General features: G+C 26.1%; 2 protein-coding genes across 5 annotated transcripts; one reads left to right on the top strand and one right to left on the bottom strand.

Moving 5' to 3' along the window:
• The first annotated feature begins 57 nt into the window (after positions 1–57).
• Positions 58–12518, top strand: LOC122507109 (HMG box-containing protein 4). 3 transcript variants are annotated; one of them, XM_043619652.1, is made up of 5 exons: positions 58–328; positions 1341–1870; positions 11024–11099; positions 11204–11323; positions 11827–12518. In XM_043619652.1, exons 1-5 carry the CDS (start codon positions 214–216, stop codon positions 12237–12239), a joined length of 1254 nt encoding a protein of 417 aa, XP_043475587.1. In that variant the 5' UTR covers positions 58–213; the 3' UTR covers positions 12240–12518. The 3 variants fall into 3 exon arrangements, with proteins under 3 accessions (XP_043475587.1, XP_043475585.1, XP_043475586.1); XM_043619650.1 differs by having other exon boundaries at positions 60–328; positions 11204–11386; positions 11827–12499; XM_043619651.1 differs by having other exon boundaries at positions 60–328; positions 1347–1870; positions 11204–11386; positions 11827–12496.
• On the bottom strand, positions 12377–21207 carry LOC122507107 (glycine dehydrogenase (decarboxylating), mitochondrial). Of its 2 annotated transcripts, XM_043619647.1 has the most exons (11): positions 20991–21207; positions 20653–20834; positions 20449–20527; positions 19745–19880; positions 17566–17956; positions 16874–17394; positions 16296–16578; positions 13888–14537; positions 13348–13811; positions 12880–13025; positions 12377–12746 (listed from the first exon to the last, which is right to left on the bottom strand). In XM_043619647.1, the coding sequence occupies exons 1-11, from the start codon at positions 21007–21009 to the stop codon at positions 12636–12638; spliced, it is 2982 nt and encodes a 993-aa protein (XP_043475582.1). In that variant the 5' UTR covers positions 21010–21207; the 3' UTR covers positions 12377–12635. The 2 variants fall into 2 exon arrangements, with proteins under 2 accessions (XP_043475582.1, XP_043475581.1); XM_043619646.1 differs by lacking the exon at positions 20991–21207 and having other exon boundaries at positions 20653–20962.
• Positions 21208–21278: the final 71 nt, after the last annotated feature.

The following is a 21278-nucleotide window of genomic DNA, read 5'->3' on the forward strand; positions in this document are numbered from 1 at the left end:
AACACTCAACTTGTTATTATATTTAAATTTCCCGCTCGATTACGCTGCGTCCATGCGCAGTGCATTATGGTTTTCTTTGCAAGTCAGTTGTTTTTAAACACGTCTTTGGGTAAATAAATAACATTCGTATTTATGTTTCCCGCATGCATAATGTTCTACATAAAAGTGAGAAGGTGAAATTAAAAGTTTGTGAACATAATAAAATAGCGGGTCATGCAAAGTGAAATTCATAAGCCCGCGAAATCCGAGAAGACACCGCGGCGCAAGAATAAGTTGCCAAGCGGCGCAATGGACTTGTTCGTGTCACCGAAACGTCAAAAAACCGACGGTGAGAATGGTTTTTTTTAATAATTTCCAAATGCATTTTATAGCTCAGGCACGTGGTAAACGTTTTTTTCAATAATGCTTTAATTATTTGCATGAAATATCATTATTTTCATGGGAAAATTACATCACTTTTCGTGACATATTACTCCCAAGTTGTGTGTGAATAGCGCTGATTTCGCTAGTGGCAATTTCACGAACAAACATGGCGTGTTTGTTGTATTTTTACACAAATTCTAAAATTCAAATTGAATTTTCAGTTTTTTTAAAGAAACGATTTGTCAAATGTTGAATATTTTTATGTCCATTTGATTAGTTTTATTCATTTACCTTCTATTTCACGTGTCAGTAAAATTTTATGTTATAACTATAAAAATATTTTAATCGATTTTTACATTATTTTTATTTATACAATATATTTATTTGTTAAATCTGTTAAAATATCGTTTAAACTGATTTGTATTGTAATGATTTTTTAAAAATTATTTCCACTAGTTTTATTTATTATTTATTTTTCATATTGTTTTTAAAAAAACTCAAAATTTCTTGTTTGGAAAAATTTTTGAGGTTATGATTCATTTTTATTTGCAAAAATCAAAAATTTTTAGGATCTTTAGTATTTTAATTTTTATTTCTAATTCGTTTCTTATTATTTTTTCTACTTTTTAATTATTATATATCCTAACTATTTATGATTGTTTTAATTATTTATAATTATTTAAATTATTTAGTTTTAGTTATTTATTTTTATTTTAATTATTTATTGGATTTGAAGGATTTGTAGTTTTTATAGATTTGATTAGTTATAATTATTTTAATTAATTGTATTATAATTTATAAAGTAAATAGACTTTGAAAATAGTAGAGAGTAGAAATGATCTTTTTATTAGTAGAGTATAGATTGTTTATTGTAGAATTGATTTTTTGATAAACAAAAAAAAGTAGCTAGAAAATAGTGCAATGCATATTGGATCCTCTCCTTGTCTTGGCAAGATGCAGTCTGCTGTAATTTACAGATTTAGAAGTCACTGGAATATCGCGGAGTGGTCGTGTGAGAAAAAAGTCTTCAAAACTTATGGACTTTGAGTCACCTGATGATTTGGATCAGAAATATAAACGACAAAAGGCACAACTTCAAGTACAACAATTAATTGATAGATATGAACAGCAATCAGTATCAGAGCAACAGAGTCCGGTTCATCAGGGAAATACACCGACGAGGCCGAGGAAAAATTCCCATAAATCGAATAGAATTAAAAATGAACCATTATCTGATAATGAGGCACATTCTTCAGGATCCGATTCCGAAGATGGTGTGGAGATGAATGACGAGGAAAGATTTAGCATGGAATCGGCAACGGATGATGATGTAGATCCACTTATGATTGACGATAAGGAGACTGGCTTCAGGAGATTGGAACCTCCTGGTCAGGAAGCTCCCTCACAGGCAAATAGTTTGTACATGCTCGAAAAATGTAAAAAGAAACTTATCATTAAAGATGGAAAAATTATCGGTAGAATGAAAGCTCAGAGGAAGGACAAGGGCGTAAGTTTTTTTTATTATCGATTTTTATAGAATTTTAATACAATTTAATATAATTATAATATAATTTAATGCAATTTAAAACAATATCAATGTAATTCAATACAATTTTAATAAAAATTCAATATAACAGAGTTGTCACATGTCAGGAAAATCAAGGAATTCAGGGAAAAGTCAAGGAAAATAGAAATGGTCAGAGAAATCAAAAAAAGTCAGAGATTTTTAATAAAAATACTGAAAACAATTAAATTTTTAGAATTCTTAAGAAAATTCTCAATTTTGGTGTCTTTTTTGTTTGCCTCACAAACTATGAAATTACCACGAATTCTAATAGAAAACCATCAATTTTTTCTATTTCTGATAATAATTTCTTTTTAAATAATTTAATTCTTCAAAAACTATTATAAAATTATTAAGTATTAATTATTTAATGAGTAATTTTACTTAAATATTTAAAAATTAATTCAATATTTTTGGGCTCTTCAAAAACACTTTACTTAATTAATAGTCTTCACCCTTTGGTTAAAAATTTAAAATTATTAAAAATTATCGAAAATTCAAAAAACCGAATTTCTTAAAATTCAACATTTTTTCTTCTCTTGTATGGCAATTAGCTTTATTATTTTTGTGCTTTTCAAAAATAGTTTAATAACTTAATAATCTCCACCCTTTGGTAAAAAATCAAAAATTATTAAAAACTAGCCAAACTATCCGCGCGCAAGCGCGCGGGAATGTTATATGGGGCTGCTTATTTTAAACAATTTAAAAAATTTTAAAGAAATAATTATTATAACCTAACAAAAAGATTTAACTAACTAAAATTTAAATAATTTCACTTAATGGTCTCAATTTAAATAGAATTTACATTACTAGACTTAAACTATGGCTAGAACAATTACAATTAGTATCTGGGTCATCTTTTGCATTGCTTATTTTATAAAGCCATTTTAAATTAAATACTTTTCAAAGAAATAATAATTATTACACAATAAAAAAAGTTTTACTTGAAATAGCGATAAGTTTCTCTAGAATAACGAAAGTATTAATTGAAGCACTGAAAAATTTCGCTACTAAAGTGAAATCTGTAGTTCATCCAGCTAAATATTTTTTGCCGTGCATAACGAAAAAAGAATTAAATTAACATCAGATTTTCTACATTAAAAAAAAAACGAATTCAAATAGAAATTAATCATTTTACAACTTAACCAAATTCACCACAGAAATCACTGAATTCGATAATTTAGAAGAAAGTCAGACAAAAGCAGGGTTCCTACAGAATCTGTAAAATCATGAAAATGGTATGGAATTTTTAAAAGGCTTCTGGAAATCAGGGAAATCATGGAAAAGGCCTGGAATTTTTAAAAGTTTCTAAATTTTTTAAGTTTTCCATTTTTTCTCTTGAATAAAAATTCAAATAATAATAAAGCTAAATGGCATAAAAGACAAAAAAAAATGTTGAATTTTAAGCAATTCGATTTTTCGGATTTTTGATAATTTTTAATAATTTTTGATTTTTTACCAAAGAGTCGAGACAATTTAATAAGTAAAGTATTTTCCAAAAGCACAAAAATAATGAAGCTAAATCCCATAAAAGAGAGGAAAAAATGTTGAATTTTAAGAAAAACGGATTTTTGAATTTTTTTGAATTTTTGATAATTTTAGATTTTTTACCAATGATTCGAGACAATTGAATAAGTAGAGTATTTTCCAAAAGCACAAAAATAATGAAACTAAATCCCATAAAAGAGAAGAAAAAATGTTGAATTTTAAGAAATTCGGATTTTTGAATTTTTGATAATTTTCGATAATTTTAGATTTTTTACCAAAGAGTCGAGACAATTTAATAAGTAAACTATTTTCCAAAAGCACAAAAATAATGAAGCTAAATCCCATAAAAAAAAAGAAAAAATGTTGAATTTTAAGAAATTTGGATTTTTGAATTTTATCGAATTTTTAATAATTTTAGATTTTTTACCAAAGAGTCGAGACAATTAAATAAGTAAAGTATTTTCCAAAAGCACAAAAATAATGAAGCTTAATCCCATAAAAGAGAAGAAAAAATGTTGAATTTTAAGAAAATCGAATTTTTGAATTTTTTCGAATTTTTGATAATTTTAGATTTTTTACCAAAGAGTCGAGACTATTAAATAAGTAAAGTATTTTCCAAAAGCACAAAAATAATGAAGCTAAATCCCATAAAAGAGAGGAAAAAATGTTGAATTTTAAGAAAAACGGATTTTTTAATTTTTTCGAATTTTTGATAATTTTAGATTTTTTACCAAAGAGTCGAGACAATTTAATAAGTAAAGTATTTTCTAAAAGCACAAAAATAATGAAGCTAAATCCCATAAAAGAGAGGAAAAAATGTTGAATTTTAAGAAATTCGGATTTTTGAATTTTTGATAATTTTCGATAATTTTAGATTTTTTACCAAAGAGTCGAGACTATTAAATAAGTAAAGTATTTTCCAAAAGCACAAAAATAATGAAGCTAAATCCCATAAAAGAGAAGAAAAAATGTTGAATTTTAAGTAATTTGGATTTTAGAATTTTTTCGAATTTTTGATAATTTTAGATTTTTTACCAAAGAGTCGAGACTATTAAATAAGTAAAGTATTTTCCAAAAGCACAAAAATAATGAAGCTAAATCCCATAAAAGAGAGGAAAAAATGTTGAATTTTAAGAAAAACGGATTTTTGAATTTTTTCGAATTTTTGATAATTTTAGATTTTTTACCAAAGAGTCGAGACTATTAAAGAAGTAAAGTATTTTTCAAAAGCACAAAAATAATGAAGCTAAATCCCATAAAAGAGAAGAAAAAATGTTGAATTTTAAGAAATTTGGATTTTTGAATTTTTTTGAATTTTTGATAATTTTAGATTTTTTACCAAAGAGTCGCGACTATTAAATAAGTAAAGTATTTTCTAAAAGCACAAAAATAATGAAGCTAAATCCCATAAAAGAGAGGAAAAAATGTTGAATTTTAAGAAAAACGGATTTTTGAATTTTTTCGAATTTTTGATAATTTTAGATTTTTTACCAAAGAGTCGCGACTATTAAATAAGTAAAGTATTTTCTAAAAGCACAAAAATAATGAAGCTAAATCCCATAAAAGAGAGGAAAAAATGTTGAATTTTAAGAAAAACGGATTTTTGAATTTTTTCGAATTTTTGATAATTTTAGATTTTTTACCAAAGAGTCGAGACTATTTAATAAGTAAAGTATTTTCCAAAAGCACAAAAATAATGAAGCTAAATCCCATAAAAGAGAAGAAAAAATGTTGAATTTTAAGAAATTTGGATTTTTGAATTTTTTCGAATTTTTGATAATTTTAGATTTTTTACCAAAGAGTCGAGACAATTTAATAAGTAAAGTATTTTCTAAAAGCACAAAAATAATGAAGCTAAATCCCATAAAAGAGAGGAAAAAATGTTGAATTTTAAGAAATTCGGATTTTTGAATTTTTGATAATTTTCGATAATTTTAGATTTTTTACCAAAGAGTCGAGACTATTAAATAAGTAAAGTATTTTCCAAAAGCACAAAAATAATGAAGCTAAATCCCATAAAAGAGAAGAAAAAATGTTGAATTTTAAGTAATTTGGATTTTTGAATTTTTTCGAATTTTTGATAATTTTAGATTTTTTACCAAAGAGTCGAGACTATTAAAGAAGTAAAGTAATTTTTAAAAGCACAAAAATAATGAAGCTAAATCCCATAAAAGAGAAGAAAAAATGTTGAATTTTAAGAAATTCGGATTTTTGAATTTTTTCGAATTTTTGATAATTTTAGATTTTTTACCAAAGAGTCGAGACTATTTAATAAGTAAAGTATTTTCCAAAAGCACAAAAATAATGAAGCTAAATCCCATAAAAGAGAAGAAAAAATGTTGAATTTTAAGAAATTTGGATTTTTGAATTTTTTCGAATTTTTGATAATTTTAGATTTTTTACCAAAGAGTCGAGACTATTAAATAAGTAAAGTATTTTCCAAAAGCACAAAAATAATGAAGCTAAATCCCATAAAAGAGAGGAAAAAATGTTGAATTTTAAGAAATTCGGATTTTTGAATTTTTGATAATTTTCGATAATTTTAGATTTTTTACCAAAGAGTCGAGACTATTAAATAAGTAAAGTATTTTCCAAAAGCACAAAAATAATGAAGCTTAATCCCATAAAAGAGAAGAAAAAATGTTGAATTTTAAGAAAAACAGATTTTTGAATTTTTGATAATTCTCGATAATTTTAGATTTTTTACCAAAGAGTCGAGACTATTAAATAAGTAAAGTAATTTTTAAAAGCACAAAAATAATGAAGCTAAATCCCATAAAAGAGAAGAAAAAATGTTGAATTTTAAGAAATTCGGATTTTTGAATTTTTGATAATTCTCGATAATTTTAGATTTTTTACCAAAGAGTCGAGACTATTAAATAAGTAAAGTATTTTTCAAAAGCACAAAAATAATGAAGCTTAATCCCATAAAAGAGAAGAAAAAATGTTGAATTTTAAGAAATTTGGATTTTTGAATTTTTTCGAATTTTTGATAATTTCAGATTTTTTACCAAAGAGTCGAGACAATTAAATAAGTAAAGCATTTTCCAAAAGCACAAAAAAAATGAAGCTTAATCCCATAAAAGAGAAGAAAAAATGTTGAGTTTTAAGAAAATCGAATTTTTGAATTTTTCATAATTTTCGATAATTTTAGATTTTTTACCAAAGAGTCGAGACTATTAAATAAGTAAAGTATTTTCCAAAAGCACAAAAATAATGAAGCTAAATCCCATAAAAGAGAAGAAAAAATGTTGAATTTTAAGAAATTTGGATTATTGAATTTTTTCGAATTTTTGATAATTTTAGATTTTTTACCAAAGAGTCGAGACTATTAAATAAGTAAAGTATTTTCCAAAAGCACAAAAATAATGAAGCTAAATCCCATAAAAGAGAGGAAGAAATGTTGAATTTTAAGAAATTCGGATTTTTGAATTTTGATAATATTCGATAATTTTAGATTTTTTACCAAAGAGTCGAGACTATTAAATAAGTAAAGTATTTTCCAAAAGCACAAAAATAATGAAGCTAAATCCCATAAAAGAGAGGAAAAAATGTTGAATTTTAAGAAAAACGGATTTTTGAATTTTTTCGAATTTTTGATAATTTTAGATTTTTTACCAAAGAGTCGAGACTATTAAATAAGTAAAGTATTTTCCAAAAGCACAAAAATAATGAAGCTAAATCCCATAAAAGAGAAGAAAAAATGTTGAATTTTAAGAAATTTGGATTTTTGAATTTTTTCGAATTTTTGATAATTTTAGATTTTTTACCAAAGAGTCGAGACTATTAAATAAGTAAAGTATTTTCCAAAAGCACAAAAATAATGAAGCTTAATCCCATAAAAGAGAAGAAAAAATGTTGAATTTTAAGAAAAACGGATTTTTGAATTTTGATAATTTTCGATAATTTTAGATTTTTTACCAAAGAGTCGAGACTATTAAATAAGTAAAGTATTTTCCAAAAGCACAAAAATAATGAAGCTAAATCCCATAAAAGAGAAGAAAAAATGTTGAATTTTAAGAAATTTGGATTTTTGAATTTTTTCGAATTTTTGATAATTTTAGATTTTTTACCAAAGAGTCGAGACTATTAAATAAGTAAAGTATTTTCCAAAAGCACAAAAATAATGAAGCTAAATCCCATAAAAGAGAGGAAGAAATGTTGAATTTTAAGAAATTCGGATTTTTGAATTTTTTCGAATTTTTGATAATTTTAGATTTTTTACCAAAGAGTCGAGACTATTAAATAAGTAAAGTATTTTCCAAAAGCACAAAAATAATGAAGCTAAATCCCATAAAAGAGAAGAAAAAATGTTGAATTTTAAGAAAATCGAATTTTTGAATTTTTTCGAATTTTTGATAATTTTAGATTTTTTACCAAAGAGTCGAGACTATTAAATAAGTAAAGTATTTTCCAAAAGCACAAAAATAATGAAGCTTAATCCCATAAAAGAGAAGAAAAAATGTTAAATTTTAAGAAAATCGGATTTTTGAATTTTTTCGAATTTTTGATAATTTTAGATTTTTTACCAAAGAGTCGAGACTATTAAATAAGTAAAGTATTTTCCAAAAGCACAAAAATAATGAAGCTAAATCCCATAAAAGAGAAGAAAAAATGTTGAATTTTAAGAAATTTGGATTATTGAATTTTTTCGAATTTTTGATAATTTTAGATTTTTTACCAAAGAGTCGAGACTATTAAGTAAGTAAAGTATTTTCCAAAAGCACAAAAATAATAAAGCTTAATCCCATAAAAGAGAAGAAAAAATGTTGAATTTTAAGAAATTTGGATTTTTGAATTTTTTCGAATTTTTGATAATTTTAGATTTTTTACCAAAGAGTCGAGACTATTAAATAAGTAAAGTATTTTCCAAAAGCACAAAAATAATGAAGCTTAATCCCATAAAAGAGAAGAAAAAATGTTGAATTTTAAGAAAATCGGATTTTTGAATTTTTTCGAATTTTTGATAATTTTAGATTTTTTACCAAAGAGTCGAGACTATAAAATAAGTAAAGTATTTTCCAAAAGCACAAAAATAATTAAGCTAAATCCCATAAAAGAGAAGAAAAAATGTTGAATTTTAAGAAATTTGGATTATTGAATTTTTTCGAATTTTTGATAATTTTAGATTTTTTACCAAAGAGTCGAGACTATTAAGTAAGTAAAGTATTTTCCAAAAGCACAAAAACAATAAAGCTTAATCCCATAAAAGAGAAGAAAAAATGTTGAATTTTAAGAAATTTGGATTTTTGAATTTTTTCGAATTTTTGATAATTTTAGATTTTTTACCAAAGAGTCGAGACTATTAAATAAGTAAAGTATTTTCCAAAAGCACAAAAATAATGAAGCTTAATCCCATAAAAGAGAAGAAAAAATGTTGAATTTTAAGAAAATCGGATTTTTGAATTTTTTCGAATTTTTGATAATTTTAGATTTTTTACCAAAGAGTCGAGACTATTAAATAAGTAAAGTATTTTCCAAAAGCACAAAAATAATTAAGCTAAATCCCATAAAAGAGAAGAAAAAATGTTGAATTTTAAGAAATTTGGATTATTGAATTTTTTCGAATTTTTGATAATTTTAGATTTTTTACCAAAGAGTCGAGACTATTAAATAAGTAAAGTATTTTCCAAAAGCACAAAAATAATGAAGCTTAATCCCATAAAAGAGAAGAAAAAATGTTGAATTTTAAAAAAATCGGATTTTTGAATTTTTTCGAATTTTTGATAATTTTAGATTTTTTACCAAAGAGTCGAGACAATTAAATAAGTAAAGTATTTTCCAAAAGCACAAAAATAATGAAGCTTAATCCCATAAAAGAGAAGAAAAAATGTTGAGTTTTAAGAAAATCGAATTTTTGAATTTTTGATAATTTTCGATAATTTTAGATTTTTTACCAAAGAGTCGAGACTATTAAATAAGTAAAGTATTTTCCAAAGCACAAAAATAATGAAGCTAAATCTTATAAAAGAGAGGAAAAAATATTGAATTTTAAGAAAATCGGATTTTTGAATTTTTTCGAATTTTTGATAATTTTAGATTTTTTACCAAAGGGTCGAGACAATTTAATAAGTAAAGTATTTTCCAAAAGCACAAAAATAATGAAGCTTAATCCCATAAAAGAGAAGAAAAAATGTTGAATTTTAAAAAAATCGGATTTTTGAATTTTTTCGAATTTTTGATAATTTTAGATTTTTTACCAAAGAGTCGAGACTATTAAATAAGTAAAGTATTTTCCAAAGCACAAAAATAATGAAGCTAAATCTTATAAAAGAGAGGAAAAAATATTGAATTTTAAGAAAATCGAATTTTTGAATTTTTGATAATTTTCGATAATTTTAGATTTTTTACCAAAGAGTCGAGACTATTAAATAAGTAAAGTATTTTCCAAAAGCACAAAAATAATGAAGCTTAATCCCATAAAAGAGAAGAAAAAATGTTGAATTTTAAAAAAATCGGATTTTTGAATTTTTTCGAATTTTTGATAATTTTAGATTTTTTACCAAAGAGTCGAGACAATTAAATAAGTAAAGTATTTTCCAAAAGCACAAAAATAATGAAGCTTAATCCCATAAAAGAGAAGAAAAAATGTTGAGTTTTAAGAAAATCGAATTTTTGAATTTTTGATAATTTTCGATAATTTTAGATTTTTTACCAAAGAGTCGAGACTATTAAATAAGTAAAGTATTTTCCAAAGCACAAAAATAATGAAGCTAAATCTTATAAAAGAGAGGAAAAAATATTGAATTTTAAGAAAATCGGATTTTTGAATTTTTTCGAATTTTTGATAATTTTAGATTTTTTACCAAAGGGTCGAGACAATTTAATAAGTAAAGTATTTTCCACATTAAAAAGTTTGACATTAAAAAATAAAAAATGCCAATACTTAACCCACAAAATTTAATTTTCAAAACAAACAAATGAATGCAGATAATTTGCTAACGGAAAGGAACTTACGATTATTATAATGTATTATCAAAAATTCGAAAAACCAAATTTCTCAAAATTTAAGATTTTTTTTTTTTCTTGTATGGCAATTAGCTTTATTATTTTTGTGCTTTTCAAAAATAGTTTAATAATTTAATTATCTCCACCCTTTGGTAAAAAATAAAAAATTATTAAGAATTATCAAAAATTCGAAAAACCACATTTCTCAAAATTTAAGATTTTTTCTTCTCTTGTATGGCAATTAGCTTTATTATTTTTGTGCTTTTCAAAAATAGTTTAATAATTTAATTATCTCCACCCTTTGGTAAAAAATCAAAAATTATTAAGAATTATCAAAAATTCGAAAAACCAAATTTCTCAAAATTCTACATTCTTTCTTCTCTTGTATGGCAATTAGCTTTATTATTTTTATGCTTTTCAAAAATAGTTTAATAATTTAATAATCTCCACCCTTTGGTAAAAAATCAAAAATTAATAAAAATTATCAAAAATTCGAAAAACCAAATTTCTCAAAATTTAACATTTTTTCTTCTCTTTTACTGCATTTAGTTTCATTATTTTTGGGCTTTTCAAGAACACTTTACTTATTAAATTTTTGTGGCAACTCTGTAAAATTTAATTTTAATACGATAAATTATTCTAAAAATTAATTCTTTCCAGAAAACAAGATTCACTGCGTACATGCTTTGGGCGAAAGAAATTAGACAAGAATTATTAGAGCAGTGTCCATATATGGGTACGTTAAAAAAATGCAAAAAGAAATAGTTATTTTTTTTTGATAAATTACGAATATTAAGTAGTTGTATTAATTAGTATTAATAATTTATTTATAAATTGCAGACTTTGCTGCAATTTCGAAGCGACTTGGAGAATTATGGGCAACTGTACCTAATCTCGAGAAATACAATTGGCGCAGACGGGCAAAAAGACTAGCTGCAAAACCAAGTAGTTCACCAACAAGTAAGGATGAAGCTACGTGGAAAATGCCACCACCAGCATCACGCAAGAAATTTATTAACAAAAGTATTAAGTCTACTAAAAGTAGTGCAGCGCAATTTCTAAAATTTCTTTTCGTAAATATTTTTTCAATTAAAATTTCATTTTCAAAACCGTTAATTTCTTTATGAAATGTTCGAAAAATTCTGAACATATTTTTTTCATTTACATATTTTCAAAAATTATTGAATCGAAATAAAATCAGTAACATAAATATTTAGAAATCTTATGGATTTAATTTTTAATTTGCAAACTAATATTGTTAAAAAAAATTTGAATTTTAAAAAGAAATAATTAAATTTAGTTCATTTGATCGTTCAGAACTTTGGGGGCATGAAAGTAAAAGAAAGATTAAGAAATTTTAATTGAAAAAATCCCTTTTTTATTTTGTAATTTTTTTTCTTTTACAAAAGGACTTTTGCCTACAGAATATAATAGAAAAAACATAGTAAAATCTTGATTTACAGGTGGCGGAAAGGAAACGAAACCCTCATCGTCGAAGAAAATGATACAATTGGGCGTTCCGTCGATGGTGGGGAATTTATCCCTGTCACCAACTTCGAATCGTAATAACAAGGATTTAGTTAATGAGCCAGTAATTGGAACAGGAATGTATAAAATTGTCGGCACACAACCAGTGGACGTTGCGGCACATTTAAAATTACTTGGCGAAAGTTTAACGATAATTGGCGAACGACTGAAAGAACACGAGGGTCAAATTGCCGTCTCTGGTAGTCTATCAGTTTTATTAGATTCATTACTCTGTGCACTTGGCCCATTGATTTGTCTAACACAACAGGTTCCTGGTGCTAATGGCGCGAGACCGCAAATTCTATCAAAAATGTTAGATAACGTCGCATATATAATGCCTGGTCTCTAACAAAAATGTACAAATGAAAACAAAAACTTTTTTCTCTTTCTATAAAAGTACTTTTTTTTTCGTTTTATAATATGTAGTGAGGTGTAATAATTCGTAAAGATAATTCAGAATTTAAGGAAAATTATTTGCAATAGTTGTACAGTTTTTTCTTCTCATTTTTTTTTCTCTTTTTTATTTTAAACTCAATTTATGTACAAGTTTATGTTAGATGTGAATCTGTGAATACGTGAATATTGCAAAAGTATGTCGTCAAAAAAAAAGTATATATATTATATATATAAATATATCTTCTACTAGTTTAAAAAAAAGAGGTGATTTATGGTTTCTTTCACCGAATCAGAGGCAATAAATACTTAAGTACTAAAAGATTATGGTAAAAGGAGAGATTTTTTGAATTTATTGGTGAGTAATAACTGGTGGACACGTGCAAAATAGATGTTTGTCTCCGAAAATTTCGTCTATTCTTCCAACACTGGGCCAGATTTTTGTTCCGCTTCTCACAAAGGACTGTAATGAAAAATAATAATTATGATCCAATAACTTCGGTACAGTTATTAATTAATAATTAGTAACATAATTCGTAAATTACCATTTTAAGTGATCTTTTTAGTGGTAAATTAGTGAAATTAAAAAATTTTACCGCTGGAAAAGCTGCGACTTCACGTGAATAAGGACGATCCCATTTTGAGCTGATTACTTCTTCTTGTGTGTGAGGGGCCATTTTTAGTGGATTAATACTTTTATCGAACTTTCCATTCTCGATGTTCTCGATTTCTTTTCTTATTGCTGAAAAAAATTGGATTTGTTTCTTCATAGAGAAAATATTTTAGTTCCGTTTTGATAACTTAATTCTAAACATTAGATAATTGATTAATGGAATTTTTTTTTGGTAATGAAAAGGCTTAGAAACTAGATGAAAAGAAAGAAAAACAGAGTTGCCACAAAAAATTAATTTTGTTTTTCCCTGATTTCCAGGCAAACTTTTGACTTTTTCCCTGACCCTAAAATATAATTTTTCCATTACTTTAAATAAAAATTCCTGTCTTTTCCCTGAATTCCCTGATTTCCCTGACCTGTGGCAACCCTGAAAAAGTTGTGTCTAACTTACAAATCAGAGCGTTGCAAAATCTGTCCAGTTCGACCTTATCTTCCGACTCGGTGGGCTCTATCATCAGAGTTCCGGCAACTGGCCAACTCATTGTCGGCGCATGAAAGCCATAATCCATTAAGCGCTTGGCAATATCAACGGCCTCGATATTTGCCGATTTTTTCAAATCCCGAATATCAAGAATAAATTCGTGAGCGACCAAATTAGTTTTTCCTTTATAGAGAGTTTTGTAATGGTGCTCGAGTCGTTTACTCATGTAATTGGCATTTAGAATTGCCACCTGAGTCGCTTTTCGAAGACCCTTGGGTCCCATCATTTTAATGTAGGCCCAAGAAATCGGCAAAATTGCCGACGATCCGTAGGGAGCGGCCGAAACCGCTCCTAAACCTTCGGTTGTCTTTATCGTGCCGGTTTCTATATCAATCACCGGATGACCGGGCAAAAATGGCGCTAGGTGTTGTTTTCTGAAAAGTGGAAAACAAAATATTCACTTTTAATATTACAGTAAAATCTTAGAATATAAAGAAAAAATAAACGTACACTCCAATTGGTCCCATGCCAGGTCCACCGCCTCCATGTGGAATACAAAATGTCTTGTGAAGATTCAAATGCGATACATCGCTTCCATAGTCTCCGGGGCGGCAGAGTCCGACCTGTGCATTCATATTGGCACCGTCGAGATAAACTTGACCACCGGCTTTGTGAACCAAATTACAAACATCGCCGATTGTCTCCTCGAAGACGCCATTTGTCGAAGGATAAGTGATCATAAGACAGGATAATTGCTTCTGAAATTTGTCAATCATAGCCTTGAGGTGTTCGATATCAACCGAACCGTCCTTGAGGACGTAAATTGGTTCCACTTGCATTCCGGCCATTTGGGCCGAAGCTGGATTTGTCCCATGAGCGGAAACTGGAATCAAACACACTTGTCGATCTCCATTGCCCTTCGATTCGTGATAACATTGAATTGCACGCAGGCCAGCGTATTCCCCTTGAGCTCCACTATTCGGTTGAAAACTTATTCTATCGTAGCCCGTTATTGCACACAAGTCTTTTTCCAATTCGGAAAATAATTCCTGATAGCCTTTCGTCTGATCTGATGGGGCGAATGGATGGATGTCCTTGAAGCCCGGCAGACTGCAGGGCATCATTTCGGTTGTTGAATTCAGTTTCATTGTACAGGAGCCCTGGAAATTAAATTAGTAATTAATAATTCATTTATAATTGAAAATTAATTCAAGAAGTTGAACTTTCGAGGATTTGAATTTTTGAAGTTTTGAGCATTCGGGGAGTTGAATTTTCTAGATTTTGAATATTCAGGGAATTGAACTTTCAAGAATTTGAATTTTCGAGGTTTTGAACATTCTCAAAATTTATAATCAAACTCTTTAAAACGATTCAATTATTTTCAAAAAATATTCGAAACTTAATTATTTTCAAAAACTATCCGACACTCAATTATTTTCAATATCTAGTATTTTTATAAAATTTTGCAAATTAATTCAATTATTTAAATAAAAATTAATAAAATTCATCTAAAATTCAATTATTTTCAAAAATAATTAAATTTCAAGGAATCCAATTAATTTATAATACTATTTTAAATTAATTAATCGAAAAATTCAATTATTTTCACAAATAAAGTTTTCGACAAGAATTCAATTATTTAAAATAAACTTTTCATAATATTTATAATATTTCGAAAAAATTAATTATTTAAAACAATATTTATAAAATTCTTATGAAGAATTCAATAATTTTAAAAAATAACCAAATTTTTCACAGAAATTTAATTCTTTTTAAACATATAATAAAATTTTTCGCATTAATTAAATTATTTTCATAAATAATAAAATTCTTCTCAGGAATTCAATTATTTTTGGAAATTTGAATTAAATTCTTTGCAACTATTTAATTATTTTTACAAATAATAAAATTCATCGCAGGATTTCAATTATTTTTAATACAATTTTACAGGAATTGCTCAAAAAATGTAATTGTTCGTAAAAATTAAATTTTAATTTCTCGAAAAAATCAATTATTTTAAAAATATGTTTTTTTAAAATTCTTTGGAAGAATTCAATTATTTGCAAAAATATTAGAATTTTCCACAGAAATTCAATTATTTTCAAATATTTTAATAAAATTGTTCGAAAGAATTCAATTATTTTAAATACAATTTTAATTACATTTTTTTTGAAATAATTCAATTATTCTTTTAGATAAAATTCTTTCCAAGAATTCAATTATGTCGATAATTATAAAAATTATTCCTGAAAATTCAATTATTTTGAGGCATTTTAATAAAATTCTTGGCCAATATTCAAGTATTTTCATAATTAACAATATTCATCACAAGAATTCAATTATTTTCAAAAGTAATAAATTTCTTCTTGGAAAGTCAATTATTTTCAAAAATTGTAATAAAATCGTTAGCAAGAATTTAATTTCATTATTTTCGTAAATAATAAAATGCTTTTTAGGAATACAATTATTTTCAAAGAAAATTTATAAAATGCCACACAGACATGCGATTATTCTCAAAAATTTTAATAGAATTCTTTTTAAAATTTTATTAGTTTTAAAAACTTTTCGCAATTGAATGATTTTCAATATTTACTATTTTCATAAAATTTCCAAATAGAACTCAATTATTTAAAAAAATTTTTGTAAAAATCTTCGTAAGCATTCAATTCTTTTCATATAAAAATAAAAATTTTCAGGAATTTAATTATTTAAATTAGAATTTGGATAAAATTAGTCGAAAAAAATCAATATAAAATGGAATTTTTGGCAGTTTTGTGAAGTTTCTAAAATGAGTTTTTTTGGTCGTCAAGTTTAATTTTTCGATGGTTACTTTTTTTTAGTTTGAAAGCTACTTTTTGCTACTTTTTTAAAATTAATTATCGAGTGCAAAGTCTGTTATTTGAAAAACTAATTCTTACCAGGGGAATCATACTGTGCACTAGTGAAACGTCCTTATTTTCTAAAGATTTCATATAGCGAACGATCCTTGTTTCTGAATGATGTGAATTAAAAACTGGATGTGTGAGATAATTGCTGGTCCTTCTAAACGGCGAGACATTCAGATCGTTTTTTACAAAAGATTCTTTTTCTACGATTTCATCAACTTTCTTGGTTACGTTGAATATTTTCAGCAACTCATTCACATCATCAATTGTTGTCGTCTCATCAAGTGAAACTCCTATCGTTCCGTCTTCATTGTATCTGAAATATTCATTATTTTCTATCAGTAATTATTTTTAATTAATCTTTTTTATTGGTGATTACTTTCTATCAGTGTGATTATTTTCTGTCGGTCATTATTTTCTAGCACCTTTTAGCAGTGATGATTTTCTATCAATTATTCTTTTTCAGTAATAATTAATTGATAGAAAATAATTAATTCTATCAGTAATTATTTTCTATATCAATTTTTTTCTATCAGTAATTATTCTCTATATCAATTCTTTCCTATCAATAATAATTTACTATCAATTTTTCTCTCCAATTTTCTTCATACCTTAAATTAACTTTAGCCTGATGAGCCTTCTCCTTGACAGTTTCCAAAGAAGTTTTAGGTAAAATAGTAATTGTATCGAAGAAGTAATCGTTCTCAATGGTATTTCCAGCATCGGAAAGACCTAGAGCGAGAGCAACGGTCAAATAGTGAACTCTATTGGCAATGTCTTTGATTCCTTGTGGTCCATGATAGACGGCGTACATGGCTGACATGTTAGCTAAAAGAGCTTGAGCGGTGCAAATATTGCTTGTCGCCTTGTCACGTCTGATGTGTTGCTCTCGCGTTTGAAGAGCCAAACGAAAGGCATCTTTTCCATTCGTGTCGTGTGTCACTCCAACCATTCGACCTGGCATCAATCTCACTAGTTTTTGACGACAAGCGAAGAAACCAGCGTGCGGTCCTCCATATCCTAGAGGAACACCAAATCGCTGACTTGTTCCCACACAAATATCAATATCGAATTCATGAGGAGGCTGGAGAATCGCCAGTGCCAGGAGATCAACCGCAGCACACACTAATGTCTGAAAAGAAAAATTATTCACTTTACTCCTATTTTTTCCATTTGTAAATTTTGTTTTTCTATTTCTATAATTATTGTTTTTTCTATTGCATTTTTCTCTTGCTTTTACTGAATGTTTTCGATTTCAACTGAATGTTTTCCTCGATGAGAAAACTTTGATTAATTTTCTTACCCCATTCTCCTGGGCCTTTTTGATGACGCCTGTAAAATTATGAATTGAACCGCGAGTGTCTGGATACTGTAGAAGTATTCCGGCGTAATTTTTGTCGCTGGTGTCAACTTTAAAAACATCGCCGACTTCAAGATCTAATCCCAATGATGTGGCTCGTGTTGCAATGACACTAATTGTTTGGGGATGAACAATGTTGGAGACAAAGAGTTTTTTCCTCTTGTTGTGCCTGTAGGCGAGTGCCAGTGCTTCAGCGGCCGCAGTTCCTTCATCTAAAAGCGAGGCATTCGCAACTTCCATTCCGGTCATGTCGCAAATCAATGTCTGATAATTCAATAATCCTTCTAATCTTCCTTGAGCGATTTCTGGCTGATACGGCGTGTACTGTGTAGTCCTGATGAATTTTTACATTTTTAAGTCATCATTTTAGTTTTAGAATTCGAATTCAAATAAAGAATAATTCGGGGCTCGAACCAGTGAGAGTATTTAAAAATACGGACTTTATGAACGAAAAATGAAAAATTACGGACCATTTACAAACAAAAATATAACCAGTCCGAGCCAAATAAGAGAACATTTTACTTAAAAATTATAAATTAAATTTTTTATAACTATAAAACATGAAGATATATCTTCTTTAAATCGATTATTTTCAATAATTTTCGAAAAAGTTTCAAATCCATTTGTTTGCAATATTGAATTTTACGAAATTTCAATTATTCGTAAATTCTACAATTAAATAAATATTAGAAAATAAAAACTTAAAATAACATTTAAAAAATTCAACTAAACTTTTTCAAAAAAATTAATTTCAAAATTCAATTATTTCTAAAAATTCATAAAGAATTTTATCAACAAATTTTTAAATAATTGAATTCTTTCAACGAATTTTAATAAAATTTTTAAGAATAGTTAAGAATATTTTTCGAGAAATTCAATTAAAATTGTATTAAAAATAATTGAATTCCCGAGAAGAATTTTATTATTTATGAAAATAATTGAATTCTTCATAAGAATTTTATAAATAAATTTAATAAAATTTTTAAGAATAGTTAAGAATATTTTTCGAGAAATTCAATTAAAATTGTATTAAAAATAATTAAATTCCCGAGAATTTTATTATTTATGAAAATAATTGAATTCTTCATAAAAATTTTATAAATATTGTTTTAAGTAATTAATTTTTTCGAAATATTGTAAATGTTATGAAAATTTTATTTTAAGTAATTGAATTCTTATCAAAAACTTTATATGTGAAAATAATTGAATAGTTGCAAAGAATTTTATTTAAGTTTTCAAAAATAATTGAATTCCTGAGAAGAATTTTATTATTTATGAAAATAATAGAATTATTGTGAAAAATTTTATTAAAATATTTGAAAAGAATTGAATTTCTGTGAAAAATGTTGTTTTATTAAAATAATTAAAAGTTCAGGTAGAATTATATTAAATTTTTTTTAAATGATTAAATTCTTTCGGAAAATTGTGTAAAAATTTTAGTATAGATATTAAAAATCATTGAATTTAGGAAAATTTTTGAAAGTAGATAATTGAAATTTTGCCAAGAATTTTATTAAAAGTTTTGAAAATAAGTAATTAAATTTCTGCAATTGTTTGTAATTGCAGTAAGTAGTAGTTAAGTAGTAAGTAAATACATTGTCTCAATTTAAAAATAATTTTTCATTTTTTAACAAAGTATTTTTAGTGAATAATTTACAATCTACAGGCCTCGGATCAACTTTAAGGGTCAAAAAAGTCGCTTCAGTGAATTAAAAATACAAAAATGTTGTTTATTTTCTTCAGTGTTAATTAAAAGTTTAATAATTTGGTTAAATAAATATTTAAATACTTGTTATTCATTTTTCCACAGGAATATTATTTTCAATCAACATAACTAATTTTAAGAATTAATTTTTTAAACAATTAAATTGAAGATAATTTTTTATTAATTTTCATTTGAAAAAGGTTTCATTACAATTTTTTGGAAATTTAATTATTTTCAAAATTTGGAATTGAAATTCTTCAAGATTTGATTTTCAAAAAACTTTCTTCGTAAATAATTGAAAAAAATCAAAAAAGTTATACTACCCGAGGCCTGAGTTGATTATTATTTTATTTATTTTTTTTTTGCTTAAATTTTAATTTAAAATTATTTTAATAAATAGTTGTGAAAAATTCTCACCATCCGGGATTTTCGAAAATATTTCTCATTATTGTGTGGGGAACACAACAATTATAATAACCCATTCCGATATATGATTTCCAAATTTCATTCTTCTCGGAAACTTCGGTGATTCTTTTTAGCAAATCATACTCGTCTGTAAAAAAACAAGAATAGTAATTTTTATTCTTGAAAATTTTATTTCTTGGCATTAGTACAAAAAAAAATCACGTGAATCGTTTTGAAACACGAGCTTGACCTGTGACTTCTTGTGATATATGTATATAATATCTGAACTTTAACTTGTAATCAATGGGAATAATTTGTTTTCACGACAACGATTATCAGACTTATTCTCGAAGATATTTAAAAATTAGTTCTTTGCCATTAAATTAAATCATTTAAATTAGTTCTCCAAAGGAAATTAAAAAAATTATTTAATAAGGTGAAAAATATTTTTTTTGTCAATTAAATAAACAAAGTTTGTTTCATTTCAATTTAAAAAATTGAAAATTGTTTTCAAGCGAAGATGTAAATTTAATCAGTTTGGTAAACAATTGTTATTTAATATTTCTTGTTTTAACTTCACTTGCATTGACCTCTTTGTCAATAGTAGATAATTAAGAAAAAAAATTGATCTCATTTAAACTGAAAAGTCTCGTGAATAGTCACGTTTCAAATTCTTGACATTAAATTTATCGAGTAGAAAAATTAATTATACTCACTAACGGGCTTTTCAATATCTAAATCATTTTTGCAACGAATATTATCCGGCACAGCTGTTGAAGTTAACTCGTCAAGGGACTATAAAAAATAAATAAATAATTTCTTATTGTAATAGAAACAATTTTCAAAAAGTATTCGCAAAAAATGTTAGTTTTAAAATTTTGAATTGGATAAATAAATTGATTAATAATTTGATAAATTGCCTTAAATCCCAATAGATTGAGCATCTCATCCTGATGCTGAATTCTAGGTCCAATGTGGCGCGTCTCAAATTCTTCCCTCGGAGGGAAATATTTCTCAAATCTTGAAGCTTGTACATAATTTAATTTAAATCCTCGCGATTGTATCTTCACGTTTTCTTGAACACGTAAAAATTTCCTGCAACCTGACAATCGAAGAGTAAAGTGCATTATTATGAGTTTCGTGAAATGTAATTTTATTTAAACCAATCACTGAAAGTTCCAAGTGATACTAAATTTATAAGCACATTGTACAACTTAGCGGGACATTAAAAAAAGTTGATCTCAGATTTTATACTCACGTGTAGACTTATCACTCATTGATGTCACAATTCGCTGATTACAATTTGAACTTTTCTAACCCTGGCACGCAGAAAAATTATTTTTACTATTTGTCAACTCTCCTTTTCTTTATGCTAAAACTCCATTTTTCGAATTTTTATTTTTCCTTCAATCGAATAACAATTGTTTCTCTTTAAAATTTTTCCTTTTTGCTGAAAATATTTTTCATTTAAAAAATGCGGCATTAATTCCTTTCCCTTTTTTTAAAACATTTTTAAAAAATTATAATCGAATAATTGAATGAGAAA

This window comes from Leptopilina heterotoma, unplaced genomic scaffold, assembly GCF_015476425.1.
Source record: "Leptopilina heterotoma isolate Lh14 unplaced genomic scaffold, ASM1547642v1 Lhet_45, whole genome shotgun sequence".
NCBI classification, from domain to species: Eukaryota; Metazoa; Arthropoda; class Insecta; order Hymenoptera; family Figitidae; genus Leptopilina; species Leptopilina heterotoma.